The sequence below is a fragment of the Falco peregrinus genome, chromosome 7 (genome assembly GCF_023634155.1).
Source record: "Falco peregrinus isolate bFalPer1 chromosome 7, bFalPer1.pri, whole genome shotgun sequence".
NCBI classification, from domain to species: domain Eukaryota; kingdom Metazoa; phylum Chordata; class Aves; order Falconiformes; family Falconidae; genus Falco; species Falco peregrinus.
The window spans coordinates 62,409,896-62,434,694 of NC_073727.1; the positions used below are offsets into that span (position 1 = coordinate 62,409,896).

The 24,799-nt window shown below is 35.7% G+C and overlaps 1 protein-coding gene across 2 annotated transcripts in view; it reads left to right on the plus strand.

Annotated features, from left to right (window-relative positions):
• ROCK2 (Rho associated coiled-coil containing protein kinase 2) overlaps positions 1-24,799 on the plus strand; it is a 100,932-nt gene that overhangs the window by 71,236 nt on the left and 4,897 nt on the right. For both annotated transcript variants that reach the window (XM_055810764.1, XM_055810763.1), the window contains exons 8-31: positions 1,406-1,497; positions 2,320-2,479; positions 3,078-3,141; positions 4,930-5,009; positions 5,364-5,412; positions 6,133-6,268; positions 6,398-6,489; positions 6,735-6,981; positions 7,299-7,405; positions 8,075-8,234; positions 9,307-9,467; positions 9,884-10,068; positions 11,962-12,031; positions 13,378-13,481; positions 13,601-13,787; positions 14,125-14,218; positions 14,335-14,429; positions 15,100-15,279; positions 15,515-15,683; positions 18,740-18,810; positions 19,776-19,864; positions 20,601-20,679; positions 20,883-21,144; positions 21,623-21,836. In XM_055810764.1, coding sequence (XP_055666739.1) covers positions 1,406-1,497; positions 2,320-2,479; positions 3,078-3,141; positions 4,930-5,009; positions 5,364-5,412; positions 6,133-6,268; positions 6,398-6,489; positions 6,735-6,981; positions 7,299-7,405; positions 8,075-8,234; positions 9,307-9,467; positions 9,884-10,068; positions 11,962-12,031; positions 13,378-13,481; positions 13,601-13,787; positions 14,125-14,218; positions 14,335-14,429; positions 15,100-15,279; positions 15,515-15,683; positions 18,740-18,810; positions 19,776-19,864; positions 20,601-20,679; positions 20,883-21,144; positions 21,623-21,836 — 3,147 coding nt within the window. The remainder of the gene's footprint in view (positions 1-1,405; positions 1,498-2,319; positions 2,480-3,077; positions 3,142-4,929; positions 5,010-5,363; positions 5,413-6,132; positions 6,269-6,397; positions 6,490-6,734; positions 6,982-7,298; positions 7,406-8,074; positions 8,235-9,306; positions 9,468-9,883; positions 10,069-11,961; positions 12,032-13,377; positions 13,482-13,600; positions 13,788-14,124; positions 14,219-14,334; positions 14,430-15,099; positions 15,280-15,514; positions 15,684-18,739; positions 18,811-19,775; positions 19,865-20,600; positions 20,680-20,882; positions 21,145-21,622; positions 21,837-24,799) is intronic.

The following is a 24,799-nucleotide window of genomic DNA, read 5'->3' on the forward strand; positions in this document are numbered from 1 at the left end:
TCTCTGAGACTGAAAGTAATTTGTAAGCTCCGAGGCAGGGACCGAATTGTGCTCAAGTGTCTAAACAGGTGTTACTTAAAACAATGAAAGCAAATACTTTTATGACAATAAACATGTATTTACTGAGTTTGTTTAAGCTTTCTTAGAATGTTAGAACTGTTTTTCATTTACTTTGTTGGATTAATTGACAAATACAGCTAACAAACCAGCAAGGATATTGTTTTGGCTATAAATAGATCCTAGAGGTCTCCCTTTGTGGAACTGAGCCTTAACCTAAACACATTTTCTTTAGTTCCCGAAAGCAGAGGCCATCCTCAATTGCTTTGATTTAAAAGAAGAATGCTGTAGGTGCATAGTTAACTCTAGAGCGATGATGCCTTCTTAGCTTTCCTGTGGTCACCTGAATTTGGCTACAACAGAACATCTAGCTTTTATAGAATGAGGGATTAGGGGAAAAAAATTGCCTTATTATGGTTTTTGCATTCAAAGAGAGATTGTTTGCTCTGTTGCGCAAGATTGTGGTGACACAGGAAGGATGTGCTTTAACAGTGTTTTTCACTTATAGTAGCTGAAGGGTAGAGAGAAAATGTGAGTAGAATTTAATAATCTAAATGCGGTGAGGTGTACTTCCACTACGTGTGTCCGTCTTCCTGTTTATGTTTAATATAGTGCTCGAGCAATTCAATTGAAACAGATCCCTTCTTTCCATATGCATCATCACTGCTGAAGCACTTAAAGAACAAGTATCGACCCTATGATTTATTAGTACTTTTACATGCATTGTTTTTATATCCTGTTCTTGTAGATAGTTTTAAAGAGAGATTTTTCTAGTCAAACTAAAGGTTTCTTGTTTCACTTAAGATGTACTTTACTGCAAATATCAGCAGAAGATGTGTCAGGGTTAGTTATGGGGCAGAGGATGGAATTCTTAAAATATTTGTTTCAGTCCAGCTTTGAATAGCTGTTCTGTGCAGTAAGTTAGACCTTCCTTCACTTGCGTCTTAAGGTTTGTCATGTGGTTTGGCAGACATGGAACTTTTGCAGGATTTTTTCCCCCAAGGATGTTGGGGTTTTGTTGTTTTGGTGGTTGGTTTTTTTTTTTAGTTTTTTATTAGTTTTTGCCTCAGTGCTCTCTTGCTTTACTCCCCACGTGGCAGACTCCAAATTCTGAACATTTTAGCAGTCGCAGAGAGAGTTTGTGCTAAGAAGCAGAGTACATTTTGCGTAAGAAACTAGAACAGAGGCTGGTGGGTTTTAATTTTTTTGTTGTTTGACCATTAATGTGGGTAACACAGACAATCTCTACTGAAAGTTTATTTGCTGCTTATGAGCAAGTCAGAATTTAAATAACAAAAAACAAGTGCTGTTTTACCTAATGTGAATTTGGCTTAATTGCTCTGTTTAGGGATGTGCGACTTGGGAGAAAAGGGGTAGAAGAAATAAAGCATCACCCTTTCTTCAAGAGTGATCAGTGGAACTGGGACAACATTCGAGAGAGTAAGTAAATTAGCTTGAAAGTTGTTTTTCCGAAAAAATCTATTCATTCATATTTGCAGTAGTGGTCATGAAAGAAACTTTAAGCTATATAAATGAAGCATTGTCTATCTGTCAAGAATCTTGCTCAAACTTCCATATTTATCACTTGTATTATAAAAACTGAATCGATAAGCGTTAGTAAATATACATTTCCTACTGGAATTACCCTTGCCTTTATTATGCTATTAATGTATCGATGTCAGTCTTGAACAACAGAACTGGGTCTTTCAGAATTCAAACTAAAAAGAATGCATGTTAGGTTCTGTTTCTCTGTGGCTTTTGTTGTTCTGTTTTGGTCTGCGGTGGGTTTTTTTGTTGGTTGGTTGGTTGGGTTTTTTTTACATTCTGGTAGTTAAGACAGTGGTTTGACTGTGGTCTTGTAAGTTTTACTGCGTTTCATTTAAGGCATTGTGAACTTGATAGCTTTAGGTAAAAAGCTGAAGTATGTCAGTTCAGGTCATGAGCTTGCTGGTAACTTCTAAAGTCATATTTACTGAAGTTTCTTAAAATGATGATTGAATTTAGAGTTCTATTCTCGAATGTGGTTACCTTAGTAAATACGTTTTGCACATTAGATACTCTATGCATTAGGCAACTAATGTAAAAATAGATTTCTCAAGGAAAAAAATGTTCACAGTAGTATTTACAGATCTGCTGCATGGTTGATACATGTTTAACTAGCAGGGCAGCTTATATTACAGTCTTTTAACACTATAGAGATACCAGTATATAGCAAGTGGCTGAATCTTGGAGTGAAGCTGATCTTTTTCCCCCTTTTTATAGCTGCTGCTCCTGTTGTTCCTGAGCTTAGCAGTGATATAGATAGCAGTAATTTTGATGACATTGAGGACGACAAGGGAGACGTGGAAACCTTTCCAATCCCCAAAGCCTTCGTGGGAAACCAGCTGCCTTTTATAGGATTTACCTACTATAGAGACAATTTGTATGTGATACTTTAATATGCATTTTTAGAAAGATACCTGCAGATTTTTCTTATATCCTATCCTTTTTTCACTCTAGGTACATAATTTATTCATTGCATTATATTCATGTATGTCTAATTGTGAAGATAAAACCACAAAGTTTAAGTAGAATTTATCATTTGCTGCTATTCTGGTTATTTCAATAACTGACTAAACAGTATTTTTATATGCACAAAATTACATAGCCTCTTAAATCTTTAAGGGTTAAAATACTGATAGATTTGTAATTTATTTCAAAACCAGCTTTTTATTAGTAGCCTTAGAAAAAAGTTTACACAAGATAATAGCTTGTTAGGACTCAGCTTGAATAGTTGAGAAGTAATTGTTTTAATTAAAAAATTATAAGCTGCCATGGATTTGAAAACATAGGTTATACTTAAGAAAAGATTCAAATCGGAAAGACGCACTCATACTGAAATAAAACAGGCTTCATTCTGAGACTAGTGTAAGACAAATTAAGACTTGAGAGAATTGATTAAAACAAGTTGATTGGCAAGGTTGCCAGAGTTTTTGAAAACTTGAATAAGAGCTGGAGGGATTTGTTTTTGTTTTTGACAGGTTGCTAAGTGACTCCTCACAGTCTTGCAGAGAAAATGAATCTGTGCAATCTAGTAAAAATGAGGTTAGTGTTTTTTTCGTAAGTATTAATGGTATGATTAACTAATTTTGTTAAGTCTGTTAAGAAAAGGCAAAGTCTGAAGTAAGTTTGCAGGAAATTTGGGGGGGGGGGGGCTTTTTGTCTTTTAATGATCCTCAATAAAAATGATATTTTCTATTTACAGGACAGTAAGGAGGTAAGTATGTTTTATTTGAATTATGAAAGGAATAAAAAAATTACTACGTAATTTATGTAAATGTGAAATATCCTAAATGTTTATTCACCAAATTGTTAACAGTAAACCAGTTGTATTTTGAAACAGTTGTACTCAGGCATTGTGGTACTGTAGTATAAAGATGAATGAATACAGATTTTTCTTGAATTCTTTTGGCATCTAGAATTTGTTTGGAAAATGAATGTGTAAGGCTCTGTTTGCCACAAACAGCATCACTTTCCAGAAAGTTGTGAATTCTGGCTCCACACTTGTCTGATTTATTCAGAGTTCAGAAAACTAAATTGCCATCTGCAGTGCTAATGGAATGTTTAAATCATATTCTCAGTTGAATTGAGTGTATGGAGCATGTTTATCCAGTTTTGAAGATTGACAATTGAATGCAAATTTGCAGATGTCAGGAGAATGCTATGGAATTTTTATGTACTTATTTCATTACGTTACTTAAACATTTGTATTATTCAAGTGTGGATAGTATACTGCTAACATTTCTTAAAAACTTACAACTCCTTTTCAAAGTTTAAAAAAATAAGTAAAGGAAGTGCATTATGTAATGGCTAGCATAAATTTAAATGCAAATGTTTATAAGATTCTACTTCATTCCTTCCTGTCATTGCTGAGTAGATTCCTAGTTTTAGAGTTTCCTTTTAAAAAGAAATGCGACTGCTGTTTAAAACACAGTGTCACATTTGTGATACTTGCTTACTTGCTTTATGTTGTGATAGTAAATGTAGTTGGTAAAATTTTGCATTTCACTTCTGATAACTTTTTTTATTTGTATTTTCTTAAGCAATGAATCTCCAGTTTTGATGTCCTTTTCAGTGTCCCTGTTATGAGAATCTTCTAATTGTAACAATTATAAAGTGTTTTAGAAAACCACAGTTTTACATTTCATGTTTGCGGGGTAGAGGAAGAGGGGGAAGGGAGGAAAATAAATGTATTTGAAAGCTTGAAGACAGGACACAAATCCAAAATTTCTTATTTATAATTTATTTCATAACTATTTGGATCCTTGACTCACTCTCTTTTTAGTATTTTAGTAAGCAAAACAAAGCATTCCCAGACCTGGAGAGTGTTTGTTAGCTTCTGTATGATTTGGACTAAGAAATTCTTCTTTATTTGAGGTTATTGAACATGCTTAGTAATAGTCTCTGAATATTGTCCAATTTGGTCATGTCCTCGCCTTTTTATTTTTAAATTTCATTTAGAAAAGACTATTCAAAAAATTCTGCTACAGTGGAAAGTGTCTGCCTACAGAGAAAAGTACAGCAAAGGGCCAGTAAAAATATTCTGTGGCCATAGAAATGTTATGACTCACAATCTGTAGCACATAATTCTGTGATGGTTAGATTTGATATAGCATGCAGCTAATTTTGTTGCTATGCATTTGTATCTTTAAAATCATCAGGATTAATATTTTGTAAAGATGTAACCTTCTAGTGATAGTTTTAAAATAATACAGTGGATGATTGAATTAATTTTCCTCACTTTCCCTTTTCTTGTTATTTAATTGACTTGCACTTGTTTCATGTGATAGCATTTTTATATGTGGGCCATGCTTTTTTTGACATTTTACACAGTTTCAGAAAAAACTAAGCAAGCTAGAAGAACAGCTCAGTAACGAATTACAAGCCAAAGATGAATTAGAACAGAAGTACAGGTGAGACTGTTTTGACATGTTTGGTATGTTTATAAAGAAATTTTATTACACCTGTTTTTTTGAATGCTTAAAAGCATTTTAATACACTCTGGGGATTCCTGACCCTGCAAGCAGACCTCACTGTAAAGTGTTAGCTTAATTCTTGCTGCTCCTGTGACTGTTGTTTTATTTCTTTTTTCTTATTTTGCCTTAACTCTCCATAAGTATCTCTGTATTGAGTGATTTCCCCAGTCCTTGAAGTTTCATGGGATTGTTGAAAATAGAGTACCTTACATAAAATCAGTGAGACACATTCAAACATTCTAATTTCTGTATAATAAGCAGGCTTTAAAAATGTTTTTCAAATTTCTTCAGGTCTACTAATACTCGTTTAGAGAAGATAGTGAAAGAGCTAGATGAAGAGGTATGTCCGTAGGTATTTGTTACTGGAATTAGAACTTTAATGTTTGTGTGTCTTTTTTCCTTAAGAAACAGCAAATTACTTTTGAGTAGCTGTGCATTTATAGCAAGTAATACCAGTTGATTTCTTGATATTCACAAGCATGAAATTGTTGTCACTGGTAAAATATTTTAATTATGATTTCCCTACTACAACTACACATTTGTTTACAGAATGTGTTTTTTACTGTGTTCTTGATTTGGAGGACAGCATGATATCAATATCCCATATGTGATTTTGAAAATCAAACACGTGAGAGTAATGTTACTAGAAGAGGAAGGCCATTCTTTGCATTGTTCGAACAGTGTCAGTAAAAGGACCTTATTTCTTGTCCAGCTTACACCTAAGTGCTACTACAAATTTGCCTTGTCTTTAGTGGATGTGTACAACTTCAATGTATTGCTCATGCAGGAGCATGTCAAGACCTTACATTACATGTATATTTTTGTGCTTCCAGAGTGGCTGTTAGGCGGGTTTGCCTGGTTCATCAGATCAATTCAGTCTTTAAAATGTAAAAGCTCCTGGTGATAGTTGTCCGGGGTTGGATTTGACACTGTGTTTGTGGCAGGCAAACAGACTGGGTCTTTCTTCATTGCAAACTGAACTGAGGGTGTGAGCTGACCTTTTATTGTTTAAAGAATACCACACTTCTCTATGTAATTAGTGGTGTTTTTTGAAATCTAGATAAATTCAAGGAAGAATGTAGAGTCTGCAGTCAGACAGTTAGAAAGAGAGAAGGCTCTTCTTCAGCATAAGAATACAGAATACCAGAGAAAAGCAGAACATGAAGCGGATAAGAAACGCAATTTGGAAAATGAGGGTATGTTGAGCCATGCTTGAAGGGTTCCATTTTGATGTGGGTTTTTAAAAGAGAAAATAAATGAATTAAAGTTCAAATTGAAGCATTTTCATGACAGTGATTAACAATGTTGAATTGTTTTTGTTACAGTTAACAGTTTGAAAGATCAACTTGAAGATTTAAAAAAGAGGAATCAGAACTCTCAAATATCCAATGAGAAAATCAATCAACTACAAAGACAGGCATGCCAACTTTATATATGTGTATTTTACAACAATAGCTGTTTGAAGTAATGATTTGATTTGTAGCAGGAAGATTGAAATGTGTAATAGAGTTCTAAAAAGCAGTTCTTGTGTGTTGGTGTGCAAAAGTAATCTTAAAGTGTACTCCTCCTTATGTCTTTAATCCATAAAATGTAGAATTCTGTAGTAGAAATGGTGATAGTTTTATTTTATTGTTCTGAAGTATGTTTTTTATCAATCTTCAGTTGGATGAAGCCAATTCTTTGCTGCGGTCAGAGTCTGATACTGCAGCCAGGTTAAGGAAGAACCAGACAGAAAGCACGAAGCAAATCCAGCAGCTGGAAACTAATAATAGAGAACTACAAGATAAGAACTGCCTGCTAGAGAATGCAAAACTTAAACTGGAGAAGGATTTTCTCAATCTTCAGTCAGCTCTAGAATCAGAAAGGAGAGATCGAAGTCATGGATCGGAGATTATCAGTGATTTACAAGGTATTCCTGCAAACCTTCTGAAGTTAAGCTTCCTTCTTGTTTCAGAAATAAAAATAGCTTTTAGTGATAGTTAAGCTTCAGATTGTGGCTAGATTAGTGTGCTGTTCTGTATGCAAGTGTGGACACACATTTAAGAGAAAATGTGTGATAACATTTACGAAATGTTATTAACAACTTTTAGAATCACCCCAAAGGGCGATGCTCTTAATAGTCAGAATTAGGAACTGTTACATTTGAAAAATTGTATCTCTAAGTAGATAAAATACAGTCTTTTTTCACGCACTGCCCAACCTCATTGATGTTTTGGTCATTTTTAGGTCGAATATCTAGCCTTGAAGAAGAAGTGAAAAATGGAAAGAGTGCATTAGCCAAACTGGAAGTGGAGAAGAGACAATTGCAGGAAAAACTTACAGATTTAGAAAAGGTAACAGCACTTCTAAGTGAACGTTGGTGTTGAATTCTTAGGGAATTTTTAAATTTACCCTTTCATTACTTGAGGCGTGGAGACAAAATATATGCAAAAAATAAGCCTTGTTTTCAGTGTTTATTATTTTTTCTTAATTTTTCTTTATTGTTTTTGCAATTTGACAAGTGCGGAAACAAAGATACTGTTTCTTTTATGAACATAATACATTATGCGTCTAAAGTACATAATAATATACTCCAGCGTGTAGCTTAACAGTGCAGTAGTAAGATTTCATTTCGTCTGGGTTTGTTGGGTTTTTTTTAAACGCAATATTGCCAAAAATCAAAAAGCTTCTGCTAATATTTTTTGACAGATCTGTCATTGAAACAAAAGTATTGAAAAAAAAATCAATAAACTTAATGTTTGAGCCACTTTTACTACGGAATGTTGGTTGTTAAGGCAGTGATTCTGTAATTGTTTGCAACTAGGGATGTCCTTGTATATTTTCAGAGCACTTTGCCATCCATAGAAAAACATTTGTAGAATTGAGCTCTCAGGTAGCTCCTTACAGTTTGAGCTCTTGTTTCCACTCTTAGCATACTTCCAAGCAGCATGTTACTGTTCAAAATTTTGTCTTTAACCTGATGTGTTTAATGTTTTATTTCAATGTAATTTTTTCTTTAACAGGAAAAAAGCAACATGGAAATAGATATGACATATAAATTCAAAGTTATGCAGCAGAACCTTGAACAAGAAGAAGCTGAGCATAAAGCCACAAAAGCACGATTAGCAGACAAAAATAAGATCTATGAATCTATAGAGGAAGCAAAATCTGAAGCGATGAAAGGTATGTATCTGACATCACAGTTGGACTTCATGTAAATTATACAAAGCAGATCGTATAATCTTTTGATGCTACTGAAAGCCTTAGTGTAGGCTTTTTTCCTTGATTCCACTGCTCTTTTAAAACATAATTAGTGTCATAAAAATCAGTTGTAGTCTCTTTATTCTTGCTTTGCTAGCTTAAAGACACACTGGTTTAGTCTCAAAGTAGAACAGGTTCTCCATTGCACACAACACTAATTAATTTTCTGTGCTAATGTATTCTGAATTAATTTTACTTACATTTATGTTACTAAAACTGCTTGAAGCATTTTTGTTAAGAGCTTGTCTTGCGTTCTTACTCAGTGTACTGATACTTTTTTGTGTTGTCCTAGATAAAATATGTCAGCAGCTTAATGATTTAAATATGTAGACCAGGTAGAGTTAGAAATGGCAAAGCCCTTGCTACACTTCTGCAGTCACTGTGCATATTCTGGTGCATCTCATGACAATGGAAATCTCTTGGAGGGAGGGATAATTACCAAACAGTTCCAGAAGGTAGCTTTTACTTTTGAATTAAATGTTTTGTTTATTGCAGCTATTTAAAAAGCTACCTACAGATCCTGTGCTTCCAATTGCAGAGCATTCACAAAAATTTTGAGCATGCAGATGTTCAAAAGAAGCAGAAACAATTCAGTAATAATGGCTGAATCACTTGGCATATCAGGTTCCTGAACAGCTTCAACTCTTTAAACGATTTCTAGTTATCATAGTCAAAGTAACACTTCAGTAGATTTAGATGGATTGTTTTTTAAAATCCACCTTTTTTATCCATTTCAGATGTGTTGCAGATAAACTGAAAGTTATCTTGAAACTGAAAAGTAGGAAATAGCTGTCAGTCAGGAATGCTTGCAAAAGCATCCTCTGGGTGTGGGTTTACTGTGAAAATTTTAATGAATCATTTGTCAGCAATCTTTCTCTTCAGTGTTAAAAGGATAAACATGTTACTTATTGTTAATATGGAATAGGTGTCTTCCCTTGCCCTCCAGAATCTCCTGGTTTACACAGACTGACATCTTAAATTTCTTACTTAACAGAAATGGAGAAGAAACTTTTGGAAGAGAGAGCTTTAAAGCAAAAAGTAGAAAATCGGCTGTTAGAAGCTGAAAAGCAGCGCTCCATGTTGGACTGTGATCTCAAGCAATCACAACAGAAAATCAATGAGCTCCTCAGGCAAAAGGATATACTGAATGAAGATGTAAGGAATACTGACAAAAGGAGTCTTGAGTGGAATTTTGGTTTTCAATGTCCAAATATTTTCCCTGTTATAGCTATATTTAGGAATGTTTGTGAATGAATATGGCAGCAACTTTTTCCTTCTCTGTATGTGGAGCTTTAAAAAGTCTACTTTAAAAAATGTAGTTTCATTTTTCTGAAATATTTCAGTGTTACTGCTAATAAAAAGTTTTTCTTCTGAAATGTAAAATGCTGTGAGATTGACATGGAAAAGCTAGCTTATTTATTGTGTGCTGATGCCTTTTCAGGAGACAGCTTTGACTCACCAAAAGATGTGAGCATGTACAGAAATGTAGAGGAAGTCAATAAGAGACACTGTTTAAATGTTGCTTTCCTGTGTAGGTCTGTAAAAATCACAGGTTTCTCTTTATTTTTTAGGTAAAAAACCTGACATTAAAAATAGAGCAAGAAACACAAAAGCGCTGTCTCACTCAAAATGACCTCAAGATGCAAACACAGCAGGTCAACACCTTGAAAATGTCAGAGAAGCAGTTAAAACAGGAGAATAACCATCTTCAAGAAATCAAATTAAGTCTGGAGAAACAGAATAATGAACTCCGCAAGTACGCAGAATTGCTCTGTGTTTTTTAGTAACGTTACTGATTTGTAATTGGTTTTGGGCGAAAGCAGAGAGCAATATTAAATTTAAAAATTAGCTGTGCAGAATATGCTGTTCCACATTGGGGTTTTTTTTTGTATTGCAAAATGTAATTGTTGTTAAAAATAATTTCCAGTGACTCTAGTTGAGAATTGCCCTTCAGCAGTGTATAGTTTTGTACTAAAAGATGTTGTCCATTAAATCTTGGGCGGGGGGGGGGGGGGAAGCCAGATTAAACATAAGCATGTGAGGACTTCAGATAAACACTTATTTAACAGACAGTCTAGATACTTTTGTTTTTTTAAATGAGATACGACTTCAGCGAAGAGGACAGTTACTGGCATTATTAGTCCAGGAGAGCTTATTGGAGTTGGAAATTAATACTAATACAGAGCTGTGAAGCGTAACCATTGGAAATATCTCGTGCTAAAGATGTTTAAACACATCTGTTGTACCTTCAAATAGGAGTTGTGTTAAATCCCAGCAGCTCTTCAAGGTCTTACAAGCAATATAATAACTGATTTTTTTTTTACATGAACATTCTGGTGAACGAAAATGCAATTTTAGCACATCTATCAGATTAATCTGATTTTTAGCTCTTTTATGACTTCTGAATGGTTTAGCTCCTTGTCTTTTTTCTGTCAGCAAGATGCAGTTACTCACATAGAAGGTGGAACATCTGATGGTTGCTGTAATGTAAAACACTGGCAGAATTTTTTTCTGTTACATTACTGCCTTTGTTATGGGACTGACTGTTTTAGTAACAGATGAATTCAAGAAATGTTGCATGTCAAAGAATACAGACACGTTTCCACAAACTGAGCTCTAGCAAACAAGAGACCCAAAACAATCTGTCAGATCAGTGATGTTTTACATGGAAATAAGATTCTTTTGCTTTATCAGTGTCTCTTACTGGTTAAACTATGTGACACTGTTGTTACAGATTTGCTAATAAGTTAAGATTGATAGACTTTATTTGATTTTATAAAATCATTTTTAATAGAAATATAGAGGGATAAGAAATATATTTTAATGAAACTTATAGTTGCACAGTAAAAGCTGTTATGAAATCCTTTGTACAGTCCCGTACCAAGGCCAGAAGAATGGGCTAGAATCATTGTTTAAAACTTAGGTAATAAATCTAGGGTTTGAAAGGTTTCTTTGTAGTTAACTAGTCTTCCGTATGTAGAAAGTGTATTGAAATGTCAGAATATGAGATTAACGGAAACTGGGGAGAGTCGACTGGAACAGCTTGTAGTTACCTGCCAAGAAACCGTGAACTTTAGTAAAAGGAAATTCCGGCAGGGGGAGATCGCGACCACCGACTCATATACCACCTACCCAAATCGTACCCCAGACCCATTTCTGGACCCTTCTAACCTTTACTGTGCAGAATCGGATATGGGAGGAGAATATGTTAATGATTTTCAGAAAATATCATGATTATGCATGATACTTAATGAGTATGCATGAATAAGTTCTATATATATGGTGTCTGATTTTGAGACTTGGTGTGCGTTGGTTGTGAGAGGACTCACTCACGCACCCGGCCGTCAATAAAGAAGTGTCTGCTTATCTACATCACACTGGTGTCGATAAGTTCTTCATCCGAGATTTCGGTAACACTGTTGCAGTTAGTTTGTTAACAGTATTAAACTGACTTCTTGTTAGTGCGTTGTTCTCGGCTGTGCAAGTGAAACAGAGAGCTGGTACCCAGAGGAAGCCTCAGGTTTAATTGCCAACCATACTTTGGTCAGGAAATGACTGAAGATCTTTAGAGTGTGAATGCTGTCTTTTCTATTTACTGGCTTGGAATGTCTTCATATCTTTTCTTTCTAAGTATGTTATTTCTTTCTAGGGAACGTCAAGATGCAGATGGACAAATGAAAGAGCTTCAAGACCAACTTGAAGCTGAACAGTATTTCTCGGTATGTTTTATGCTTCTTTATTTTTATACTAATCTGTTTACAAAGTACAATGTTAGCTTTCCTTCTTCCTCCTCAGCCATCAGGTGTTTCACATCTATAAGCTAAAGCTTATTCTTATGCCTGTCTTCAGTCTTGTCTGCAGCCTTGTCATCACTGCTTGTTCTTGATCACTGAGCAGTGTGAAGAACTCATGTTAAGAAATGTCCCAGCTTTGGAAGGGAGTCCCAAACACAGTTCAGAGGGGGCGAGGAATCAAACAGCTTATTTTTCCACAGTGTGAATAATATTCTGCATGTTTTAAGCCTTTTGCATCTAGCACCTCTTCCATGCTACATGGAAGAGAACAACTCTATTCTCAGAATCATGAAGTGTAACAAAATTTGAGTTTAAGGCTTGCAAGGAAGTTTTTGCATTACAGCCAAACTTGGTGGAGATATGTTGGGAGTTTTTGCTTTATTGCAAATAGATAATGTACTTAAAAATCATCACTAGCATGTGGTTAATTTATATTAACAGTGCACAGGCAGTCACACTGCAGGTAGAGGCCAAAAGGCCTGTTTCAGAATTAGAGGAAACTCAAGATTTTACTGTGGTCTTTAGGTCAGGGAGGAGGACTACTGATGTTCTAGTAGATCAAAAAGTTGTACACACGAAAGGAGAGAAAGGGAGACTTGAGATCAGTTGGCTGCTGTGGATGGGCCAGAGAAAGACAGTCTATCCTGAAAACTCTGCAGAAAATCCACTTGCGGTTACCTGTCACTTTACCTGTATTCAGTCGTTTGAGTGTACAGAGCAATATGATTTCTCTTTCATTTTCTCTAGAACTCTAGATTACTATCGGATTCACAAAACTTTGAATTTTAAATGCTTTTCTAATCTTTTTTCCCTTCCTCCTATGCTGCTTTTTGCTCTTTAACTTTTGTGTTGATTTCATGGATTTGTATGGTTAAAGCCTAAATTCTACATACCTACCTACACCAAAGATTTAAAATAGTAGAGAAAAATAAATTATTTTCCTTGCTGCTGATACTTCTGATTTACCATCTAATTGTGTTCTTCACATTTAGAGTCTCTTTAACAGTATGTTTACAGACATATAACATGTCTATTATGCACCTACCCGTTCACAAATATACAAGTAAAAAACAAAACAAAAAAAATTAAAATAATGAAAACACATCTGTGAATGATGGTGACGTTTAGTTGAATTTGGAGAAGTCATGCACAATTATATTCAAATTGTGTGATTAAAGAATTGCATACAATGTCATCTTGGATCATTTTTTGTGTATCTTCAAGCTAGTATATGCAAGTCACGTGCTTTTCTTTCCAACTTTAACTTCTAGACTCTCTATAAGACGCAAGTTCGAGAACTTAAAGAAGAATGTGAGGAAAAGACCAAACTTTGTAAAGAAATGCAGCAAAAGATACAAGAGTTACAGGATGAGAGGTAGGTTTTACTACTTGTAGTACTAATACATAAAAAATTAGGTTGGATTTTTGCTGTTTCCTTCTCTCCCCCCAGCCCCCTCCATTTTTTGAGTTAATATATACATAAATAATTTGCAGAGATTCCTTGGCTGCTCAGCTAGAGATTACTTTGACAAAAGCGGATTCAGAACAACTTGCACGTTCCATTGCTGAAGAGCAGTACTCTGATTTGGAAAAAGAGAAGATTATGAAAGAGCTGGAAATTAAAGAGATGATGGCTAGGCATAAACAGGAACTTACTGAGAAAGATGCCACCATAGCCTCTGTGAGTAATATGAATAGTAATTTTGGTAGAAGTTTACAGGAGCTTGAGTTTCTATTTTCAGTTTGAGTTATCCATTGCTATTAGCATGCTTAGAGGTGAGTGATATACAAGTATATCTGACATTTTAAAAATATTTCTGTGAATGAAATTTCAAAAAATATCATGTTTCTTCCATGCATCAATCTGATCATTCTTTCTTCTGTGCCCCTACTCCTCTTACAGCCAGTCCTCTTATCCTTATCCTGATTTCACTCTGAAGCATTTCCTTCTGTCCTGTAATGCTTTGGTAGGCCAAATGAGTTTTGTTACATGGTCACTTGTACTTTTTGTTTTGTAGTTGGAGGAAGCAAATAGGACGCTAACTAGTGATGTGGCTAACCTTGCTAATGAGAAAGAAGAACTAAACAATAAACTGAAGGAAGTACAAGAACGTAGGTATTCTCTAAACCAAACGTAATTTAATTTGAAACCATTTTTTTTTTCTTTAATAGTACTATTTTCTTTTGTAATGAGCTTTCATAGATTATTTTTTTTTATCTTGCTACAGAAGTTACAAAGCTAAAAGAAGAAGAAGCAAACGTGGGAAATATTAAAGCACAATTTGAGAAACAGTTACTGAATGAAAGAACATTGAAAACCCAGGTAAGCAAATGCACCTAAATTAATGAAGAGAGAGCGTTCAGGAATCAAATAATTTTTAATAGAAAACTTTCCATGGTAAACTATCTATATATGTACCATTAATGCTTTTTTCTTTGTTGCCCCTGAAACAGAGTATATTGATCTTTTGTTTGTTTGTTTCTACTAAGTAGGCTTTCAGTGTAGTGAAACTGCATCCCCATGATTTATCATAGAGGAACTCCCAGTCCAGATGCAGTCCACCAGCAAAAACCTTCATATCAGTCAAATGGATTAATATTTTACTGTTTTCCATCTTGATTTATATTCCTCTGTATGTTCCATAAAACAGTATATTTCTGATTTTAATCCAGATTGGTTTTTAGAACAAGCGGCATGTTAATCCAAAAATGTATTTTGGGGCTACCTCATGAAAATGGAAGGTTTTATTTATACGAGCAAAAGTGTTCATAGCTAATCTTGCTTAAAGTGAAAATGGCATCATTACCTTCTTTTCATTTTTGAGTAGCACATTGAATTAAATCAACTTTATAGGACTGGATTGCAGAGGTTTTAGTTTACAGTTAGATTAAAAGTGTCTGGTTGTGGATAGGAGACAATACTTCATCTCTTCATGATATAACTCCGTATTTATTGGTGTGTTTTTTGTAATTTTTTTCTTTCCCATGGGAAGGCTGTGAATAAATTGGCTGAGATCATGAATCGGAAGGGTCCAGTCAAACGTGGCGCTGACACTGATGTACGGCGGAAAGAAAAGGAAAATAGGAAACTGCATATGGAACTGAAGTCTGAACGAGAAAAGTTAACCCAAATGATGATCAAATACCAGAAGGAAATCAATGAAATGCAGGCAGTAAGATCCTTTTGCAAATACAAACATTGATAGCCTTTTCTGTAATTCTCATTGAATTGATACAGACTTTAAGGTAGTGTATAGAGTCTCTATTCCCGAATTTCCCATGACCAAAAGAAACACTCAGTGTGTATATATATATTGTAATGGGCTGCAAAGTCTGCATAATTTTCTACTTGTATTTTCTTTGACTGAGTTTTGTGATAATAGGAAATCTTCTAATTTATCCTAACAGCAAATAGCAGAAGAGAGTCAGATACGGATTGAACTCCAGATGACTCTGGACAGCAAAGACAGTGACATTGAACAGCTTCGTTCACAGCTGCAGTCATTGCACATCGGTCTAGACAACAGTAGCATAGGCAGTGGACCTGGAGATGCTGAGGCAGATGATGGATTCCCTGGTATGTTAATTTTACTAATATTTCTGTATTAATTGGGTTTATATCAATATTTTACCATAGAAGCTAAAGTATCGAATTAATGCTCTGATGATTCTGTGGCTTTTCATCTTCCTGTGTTTCTACCATTTTATCAATGCTTTGATAGTGGTCACTATCCACCTCCCAACTAAATCTGTCTGTAATAATACTTCATCTTACATGAATTTTAAAAAAATTATTTTAAAAATTCTATTTTACTACATTAAAATAAATAATTTTTTCCACTTTATTGTAGTGGTCACTTTGCAATGACTATGTTATGTGATGAAATGTAAAACTAATCCTCTCTTCTTAGAGATTCTATTTTGACTTCTTTTCTACCTTTTTCCTCCTTTATGCTTTATGTTTAGTCCATATCACTCAGTCTCACACTATGGAATCCATGTCCTTTACCTACCAGCACTCTTCTACCTCTGTCAGTATTGCCACTAAGCCTTCCAGTTCTCGCATGCTTCTCGACTCTGATTCTGACTCAGAGGAAGAACCTTTGTCTTGTTCCCACAGTCCTACAGAAGTTGATAGCACAGGTGACATCCCTGAGAACTGTTTGGTTTTGTTCTTACTGTGTCCTTTTCTCTATTTGAAAACTAACGCTATTAATACATGATTATAAAACCCCCAAAAACCAAGTCTGGCAGTAAACACACTGCGGTGGTAGTGAACATGACATGAAAAAATTTGCATGAAAAAGTAACCGGCCTGTTTTCTCTAAATGCTTGCTGTGATTTGTAAAACCACCATCTTTATTAAAGCATTGAATAGATGAGCCTGATGGATTTGTTTTCAAAGTAGCCTCTATCCAGTATCTGCAGTCTCTGTATGACCCTAGAGATACTAGATATCAAAAAGTCGAATCCTTGTGTTGAAGTGTGGAAACATCTAACTCCGCACTATCTGAATTTACATTATTTGCTTGTAGAAATTCAGTCTTCTGAGTATTACATTGTTTTGCCTTAATTTGAATCTATATATTTGATTCTTGTATGTTACGGCAAGCAAAATGTATTCATTTTTCCAGCTACATAAAGCATATAATGAAATTACATGGCCCTGGTAAAATAGGAGTTTGTTTTCCTAATTCTTTATTCATTTGATATGACTACACGTACACCATACTGAACAAAACTTCTGTTCAGTGTTAATGTCAGAGGTGGGTGTTCTTTAATTACTTTCAAATTTCTGTATTTCACTTGAGGTTCCTTTAAAGTGTGAATACCTTTCCACTGAAGCCAAAACTTGTTTTGGGACATTGACATTACTTCATCAAACTAGAGTAAAGAACAATGCATTTCCTCTATTTTCCTCATTCTCTGGTGTTTGCTATGAGGCTTTTATAAAGTAATTGTTAAGTACATACATAATTTTTTCCTTGTTAGCTGCTGTTGTTACCAGCATGGTTTTGTTTTGTTCTAAAGTAAAAATCGCATCCAAACTAGGACTTTTCGCTAACATAATTACAACAGATTTGAGGTATGATGGTTGTGATTTGTTGGTATTTTCCATCCTGGAGTTTATAAGCATGTACTGTGAAATTTTGGAATATTCTGCCTTTTCTATGACCTTTTAGTGTAGGACAGAGACCAGAAATGAAGAAGTGTAATCAGAAACTCTCATTTTGTCCAATTTCATGCAATAGCATTGAAGATTACAGAGAAAAACAGGAAAAATGTTAACGCGTAGGTTTTTTACGCCATTAACCAACTACACATGCTTACTGGACGTGGGGAAGGATTTTTTGCACCAGCATGCATTTGTATCAGGTGTAGTTGAAAGGAACAATGGAAAGTGGCAGGTATGAGGCAAAATATATGTTATAGAACTACTACAGGTACTTGGTATATACTTCAAAATGTGTCAACAGCAATGTTTATAGGCCAATAAACTTTGAAGTCAGTACATATCTGAATAAATAACCTGTTTCAAGTATCTCTAGACAAGATGAGACTCCTATGAATATTTAATAACTATTTGTTACGCTGTGTTAAACATAGGCAGGCTGCAGATGCCCTCTAATGAGAAAGAAAACAGATTTTGCCATAGTGAAGCACGGTAGTGCTCTTTTCATAGTTTTGTGTTTGTTAATACTTAAGGCTTCAGTATTTTTGACTTGGAGGCTCCTCAGCATCAGTAGAGGTTATCTGCTAGTGGAACTCATTAGAAGAATATTAACTGCAGTTGAGTAGTTCTTCTTAATGAAACATAGGGAAAAGAAATGCTTGTATTAAGTGCAGCTATGGAAATAGGGTCAAAGGCTGTGTGATACTACGTATCACCCAGCACTAGGAAAGTGGAATCCGTGTGAGTTTTTGGTTATGACTGAAATGTGTATGTCAAACAACAGCTGAGCTGTTAATACTGTTGATAAATCCAATCTGACTAATGTGCCAGTGTAATATAAAATACTGCAAGTGTGCGAAAGGGCAGTTGAATTTAGGCAAAGCCTAAGGATTAGCCAGAAGTTACTTTGGATTAGAAAGCCTAGGAGATACAGGCAGAATCAGGAAAAAAAGAAAAACTGAAAGAGTAAAAAATATGAATTGGAATACTAAACTTCTGAAATTTGACCTGGTGTGTAGAAAATACAGGTTATTTGTGGTGGCAGTTTGCCTTTTTTTTGTCTTGAACTGGATGTTGTGTGGTCTCTACTAATACCTTCAGATGCTGTGTTTAAAAGGTAAAGGCTGATAGACATAAGGATTTTAAGTCTTGAAAAAATTACTAAAGGGAATGTGTGTGCTGTAATTGCAAGTTCGCTCTTCCTCTTCTTCCTCATGCCTACTGCTTTTTTGTAATTGCATTGTTGGTTATTGGCTGTGTTCAGGAATACACAATTTAATATTCCTGAACGTTTACTGTGATAAACTTTGCAAGACCTTACGGTTTTAAATAATCCATGTTCTCATGTTTGCTCTGTTGCTTTATTATTGATCTTCGATAACTGTTCCAGAATTCACAGTAATCTCAAAAATAATGTTTTGTGAATATTTATGTTCTTTAATGTATATGTTTTTTTTCAGAATCAAGATTGGAAGGCTGGCTATCGCTGCCTGTTAGAAATAACACTAAAAAATTTGGATGGGTTAAAAAGGTAAGAAAACCAGATTTATGATCTTGTTTCATGTGTAGTCTGTATATTAAACTTATGCAGGTTTTTACCGCTTTAATTTTTCTTCGATACATTTTTCCATCACTTAAAAGTATAAAATATGTTAGCTGGTATAGCTACCTTTAAGAGGAGCAGGTTAAGACAATTGTAATAGGCTAAGACACTTCTTTGTCCAGTCAGAGGTGAGAACAGCCATTCATGATCTTTAAATGTGTGTGCATTCAGCTGTAAGCATTCCCAGCAGTATTATATAGCTGAAATTCAGCACAGTCTGGAAGCAGATGCCCTTGACAGATTCTTTATTTAGGAGATAAAACTAACAACTACTCATCTGCCTTGTGTAGCCTTCACTCATTTACACTTTTTCAGTGACCTTTGTGATGTGTCTTTGCCCAAAGAGTAACATACGTATTTTCATACCAGTTCACTTACTGCTCAGTCAAACTGTTCATTCTGGATAAAATTCTGGAAATAGGAGGTCTTCTAGGTAACTAGCTTTTTGATGAAAATTGCTAGCAGTGCTGGTAAGTATAACAGTGATCTCAGTGAGTATGATCCCTATTAGTTGTGAACTGCAGGTGTAGAATAGGCATCATAAGATGACAATTACTCTCACTACCAGTCTAAGTGAAAATTAAATCATTAAATTGGAAAAGCGTTTATCTTACTTTCTTCCAGACTTTCATTTTTATTTCTTTATAGATACTTAAATCTGTTTAAATATCAATTAATCTGGTAATATAAATTGATTTATCCAGAATTTTGTTTGTTGTGCAGTGAATGTATTAGCAAATCATGGATTTAGCATGCTGTACTACTATTGTCCATTTAGCTACCATTTAACAAAATTGTAGAAAAATATTGCTGTGACATCTGTGGTAATTGCTGTGACATCTTTGATGAGCTGGATTAAAATGTGTATTTTACTCTTATCTGTATCCCAACAGTATGTAATTGTAAGCAGTAAGAAGATCCTGTTCTATGACAGCGAACAAGATAAAGAGCAATCTAATCCCTATATGGTATTAGACATAGAGTAAGTATTATCATGTGAGATTCCGTCTTCAGATTTGTAGGTGAACTTTGGTGGAAAGACTTTGATAAAAGGCCTTTTGAGGTCCAGTCTGGAAGCACAATGTCAAATGGGGTCTGCTTTTGTAATTTGAACTACAGAGCTGGGACCTTGTGATGAAGAATTGGGTTTTCTGTAAGCAGTAGTGTGGTGCTCAGTCTGAAACAGTGTGTCCCATCGAGCTGTGATGTAACTGAACTGCTTCTGCTAACTCAGCCAGACCTACCTCACATGCACATTGTGGCAAAAAACATTAAGAAAACTGTAGCAAAGAGGCTATAATTTTCAGTGTTTGTACATTTTCATTTACAACATGTCCTTACAAGTGGGTTGTATAGTTAATTGATTTATTTTCTTAATAAATGCAGAATGTGGATATTCAGAGGCTGGAGCATGGGGAGAGGACTGTGTAGAAAGCTACTGGCAATGGTTACAGTCACATGATGTTGAATTTTCAGTGCTGTCATGTTTTTTTCACAAATGTTGCTGGATACCTGTGACATTTTTATTTAGGGTTTTTGGACGTTCATGTGCAGGATTGAAAGACAGGACTTTAACCAAGTGATTAGAAATCTGTACTGACAAATCTTTAATAGCTCTGAGTCTTAATGTGTTATGTTGCATCCTAACTTAATCTGTCAATTTAAATTTATCATTTTGGTAACATTAATTTTGTCCTTATTGAAAAAATTTCCTATAGCAAACTCTTCCATGTTCGACCAGTCACTCAGACTGATGTGTACAGAGCAGATTCCAAGGAAATTCCTAGGATATTCCAGGTATTCAGTAATAAATTAATGTTTCTAGTGTAACAAGCATGATATTTCACACATCGTCAAAAATATACTCCTAACTTTGTCTAATGAAGTATTTACTAAAAAATTCTTGAAAAAAACAATTCTTCAATCTTTCTACTTAGATAATGACTCTAAATTTACATTTTTCATCTAGGAGTGCTAAGATTATTTTGCTTTGATTATAGATTCTATATGCTAATGAAGGAGAGAGCAAAAAAGAACAGGAATTTCCTGTGGAGCCCATGGGAGAGAAGTCAAATTACATCTGTCACAAAGGACACGAGTTTATACCTACTCTTTATCACTTTCCAACCAATTGTGAAGCTTGTATGAAGCCTCTGTGGCATATGTTTAAACCTCCTCCTGCTCTGGAATGTCGCCGTTGCCATATCAAATGCCACAAAGATCACATGGACAAAAAAGAAGAGATTATAGCACCTTGCAAAGGTAAATAGCAAGTATTTGAATGTGCATGTAGTCATTGGAGTCACAAGGTGTTCTAATCGATCAGGATTCTAGTAATGGTCCGACACCAGCTAAACATAAACAGGTAGGTTTTTCTTTTATTAGTGTGTAGCAGTCAGAACCTTTCGAAGGGTGTCTACCCGAGGAGCTCGCTGCTGTCAGTTAATGGCATGTGGCCAGTATACATACATACCTATTGTGCTGTCAGCCTCATGCAGTAAAGCATGGTAGTTGTAAGACTGCTCACACTGTAGCAGCTGTAAGTTGCTACCCTCTAAATGTAAGGAGGCAGCACTGGCAGCAGCCAGGAAAGTTAAAGTTTTGCAAAATCTGGTTCACTTTGCTGCTGATTTCTCTTTGCACTGACTGTGAGAGTATGGTAATCTGATGACTAATTTTTGATGTGGGGACACGTTCAGAATAACAGTATTCATTTTTATTTTAAAAATTCTTACTACAGTGTACTATGATATTTCAACGGCAAAGAATCTACTACTGTTAGCTAATTCTACAGAAGAACAGCAAAAATGGGTGAGCCGACTGGTGAAAAAAATACCCAAGAAGCCTCCAGCACCAGACCCCTTTGCTCGATCTTCTCCCAGAACTTCCATGAAGGTACAGCCAAACCAGTCCATCAGACGACCAAGTCGACAGCTTCCTCCAAACAAACCAAGGTGACACAAGAACTGCTATTTAATTTATTGTTTTAAAGATTTTACTACAATTAATGTCATATATGTTGATAAGGACAATTGATCACAAATGTTGTCTATTGACATGTGAGCTAGCCTGTCATCTTTTATAAATCTCAGTTAAGTTATAAGAAGAGTCACTATGTCTGTTCCCTTGATTAAAGGACCATGCTTTACCTGTTAGTTAAGGTTACCGTACTGATTATGTATCCTATCGCTCTTACATGTCATAGGCAGAACTTGTAGCATTATCTTCAGCCTAATGGTTCCTGTGAACTGGCAACTGGTAGGGAAAATGGGGTTTGACAAGGCAAAGAGTCAGTGAAAGGGGTGTAAAGATTTAAGAAGAGAAAAGAAAAAAAGGTTTAACAATTTCCAAGATGGCCAGTACTGCACCTGATTTGAAGTTGAGCAATGAAATTAGGTGCTTGTGGTTCTAATGAACCTTGGAGTGAATTAGTTGCCTTCAAAAAGCAGTCTAGAAGGCCTTACATGTAGTAAAGGACTACATGTCTTTTGTTTCTTATTGCTTGGTGTTGAGGTATGTGTTTGAATTCCTGCCCTGCTGTAAGGTTAGACACCTGATTGTGGATTTGTATATTAATGTGTGTTTCATCTGACCAAATTTATATTTTTCTCTGTCTGATTCCATTTACAGTTGATATGCAAAAGTGTCTTTTTCAGGACTTCTGTCCTCCTAGTGTAGAAAAGGAGCTTTGAGCATGCTCTTGGACATCTACAGTGAGAAGCTAGTTCAGATGAATCTCACTTTTGTGTCTCTGCCCACGCAGGTTCCACAGCATGGAGCCCATTGCCACAGTGGTAGGCACCTGTCTGAGCATCACTTGTGCTTTTTGAAAGAGAGCAGGGAGGTGGGAAGTCGGGGGGTCACCATCTGGTCAAGTAGCTGGAGCACTTACTAAAGGGTGGAAGAATTGGTTTCAGTTCCCTCCTTATTCAGCCTAGAAGGACTCATGCTCATGTCTCATGATTTCGTGAAAGATTAGTCTGATTTGGGGAAAAAAAGTCCATACACAAACCACTAAACTATTACTGGATCAGTTTTAAGGAGCAAAATCTTATACTATATTATGGAAGGGATAACATTCTGCAGGTAGCGCTTACATGCTTGCATAGAATTTCTGGGTTTTTTTCAGTTTGCTTTTTTCTCACCTAAAGTACTAGTTGACACTTGATTTATATCTGTACCCAGTTGTTGACAGCCTGTGAAAAGTTTGGTCTGACTTGTTTGTTGCAGTATTCCAGCAGCAATGGACAGTTCAGTAAAGTCATTGAAAAAAACAAACCCAAAACCAACCAACCAAACAACCCCCTCATTTTTCCCCGTAGAGATAATTTGCAGTGGCAAATTAGACAGTATTGCTTGCCTTGTTTCTGTGACCAGACTGCCACCAGTATCTAAGCTGGCTGGTTGAAAAATGGGTTGGGTGAGTTGCCAGTGTTACAGTGGGGAATGCAGCATAAGCGTGCTCTTACTGTGATGATGCTGTTACCACAAAACAGCCTTATGCTATGAAGAATTTGGTCTTAAAAAAAATACTGGTATTTTAATGTATGGAAAGGCATAGTGAAAGGCCTAAAAGTAACTTCATTTCGCTTCCCTCCTAATTTCCATACAGTCTAATTTTTGGTGTTATACACTTCGCATGTTTAAAAGAAAGTCAGACATCATAATTTGGATTTTAAATCATTTTTATTATTATAACCTTGAAGGTAAAACATTTTTTAATCACTGCTTTTTAGGGACCAATTATTGAAGAGTTTCTTTGTGCAAAACTAATGAGAACATCAACAATCGGATTGAAGCGTGAATCAAGGAAGCATTCCTGACAAATTGAGGGACAAGTAGAATGCTTTTCTTCTGCATAGTGTTTACAGCCTAATTCAGTATTGTTATTCTGTTTCTTACTATTGACTTATAAAAGGTGTATTACACATTCTGATTCTTTTTCCACAGCTATTCTTAGGTGTTCTGAAAACAGTTTTTTTTCCTTCTAACACTCTTCTTTTAATCTTTGTGACCTTTTTTTACAAAATGCTTTCATAACACCTTATTTACCCTTACCATCCTTTTTAGTTATGGTCCTCTTCCATTATGAATCAGTCTTGCATGGTTTTTTTTCCTCTGTATATATTTTTCTATCTGTATATTTTGTAATGCTGGGAAAAGGAGGAGGATGAAGATTTTTGTGCGTGAACCATTTTATTTTTGCAGTTAAACTTTGCAAATGTACCTAATGGATGGAAATGTGTAGTCTGGTGAGGTCATGTCACCTGTCACCTTAATAATGCAGGTCTGTCAAACCAGCAGAAATTTATATTGATTTAAACACTTCTTATTAGAAACCACATACTTAAAAATTACTGTAATTGCTATGGCCAGTTTATATCTGACTGGTACTTCTGTGAGGCATTTGTGCAAAGTCTTACTGTATGGAATAATTAATTTTCTATTACAAACTTTATTAAGAATGAAGATGTAGTTGCCAGTTAAATCTGGGGACTGAGTGGCTGGGGACAAGCTGGAGGTGAGCCAGCAGTGGGCTCTGGCAGCAAAGCAGGCTCTGGGACTGCACCGAGGGGAGTGCAGCCAGATGACTGAGAGAAGAGATTATCCCCCTCTGTTCACTTCTTGGTCTGCAGCGAGATACTGCCTCTATGTTTGGGCCCCCATATTCAAGCCAGAGTTTGGCAAACCGGGGAAAGTCCAGCAGAAGCCACCAGGATGGTCAGAGCAGAGGCTTGAGGGAGCTGGACTTGTTCGGCCTGGGTGAAGGACATATCCAGGAGGGTACCATGGCAGCCTGCCCCTGGTACCCTCCTGTGGTGGGGAGAGTATCGGGGAGATGTAGCCAGGCTCTTAAGACAGTGCTGCATAGTGGGAGGGTGAGAGGCAAGGGGCTCAGTTGAGCCAAGAGAGATTC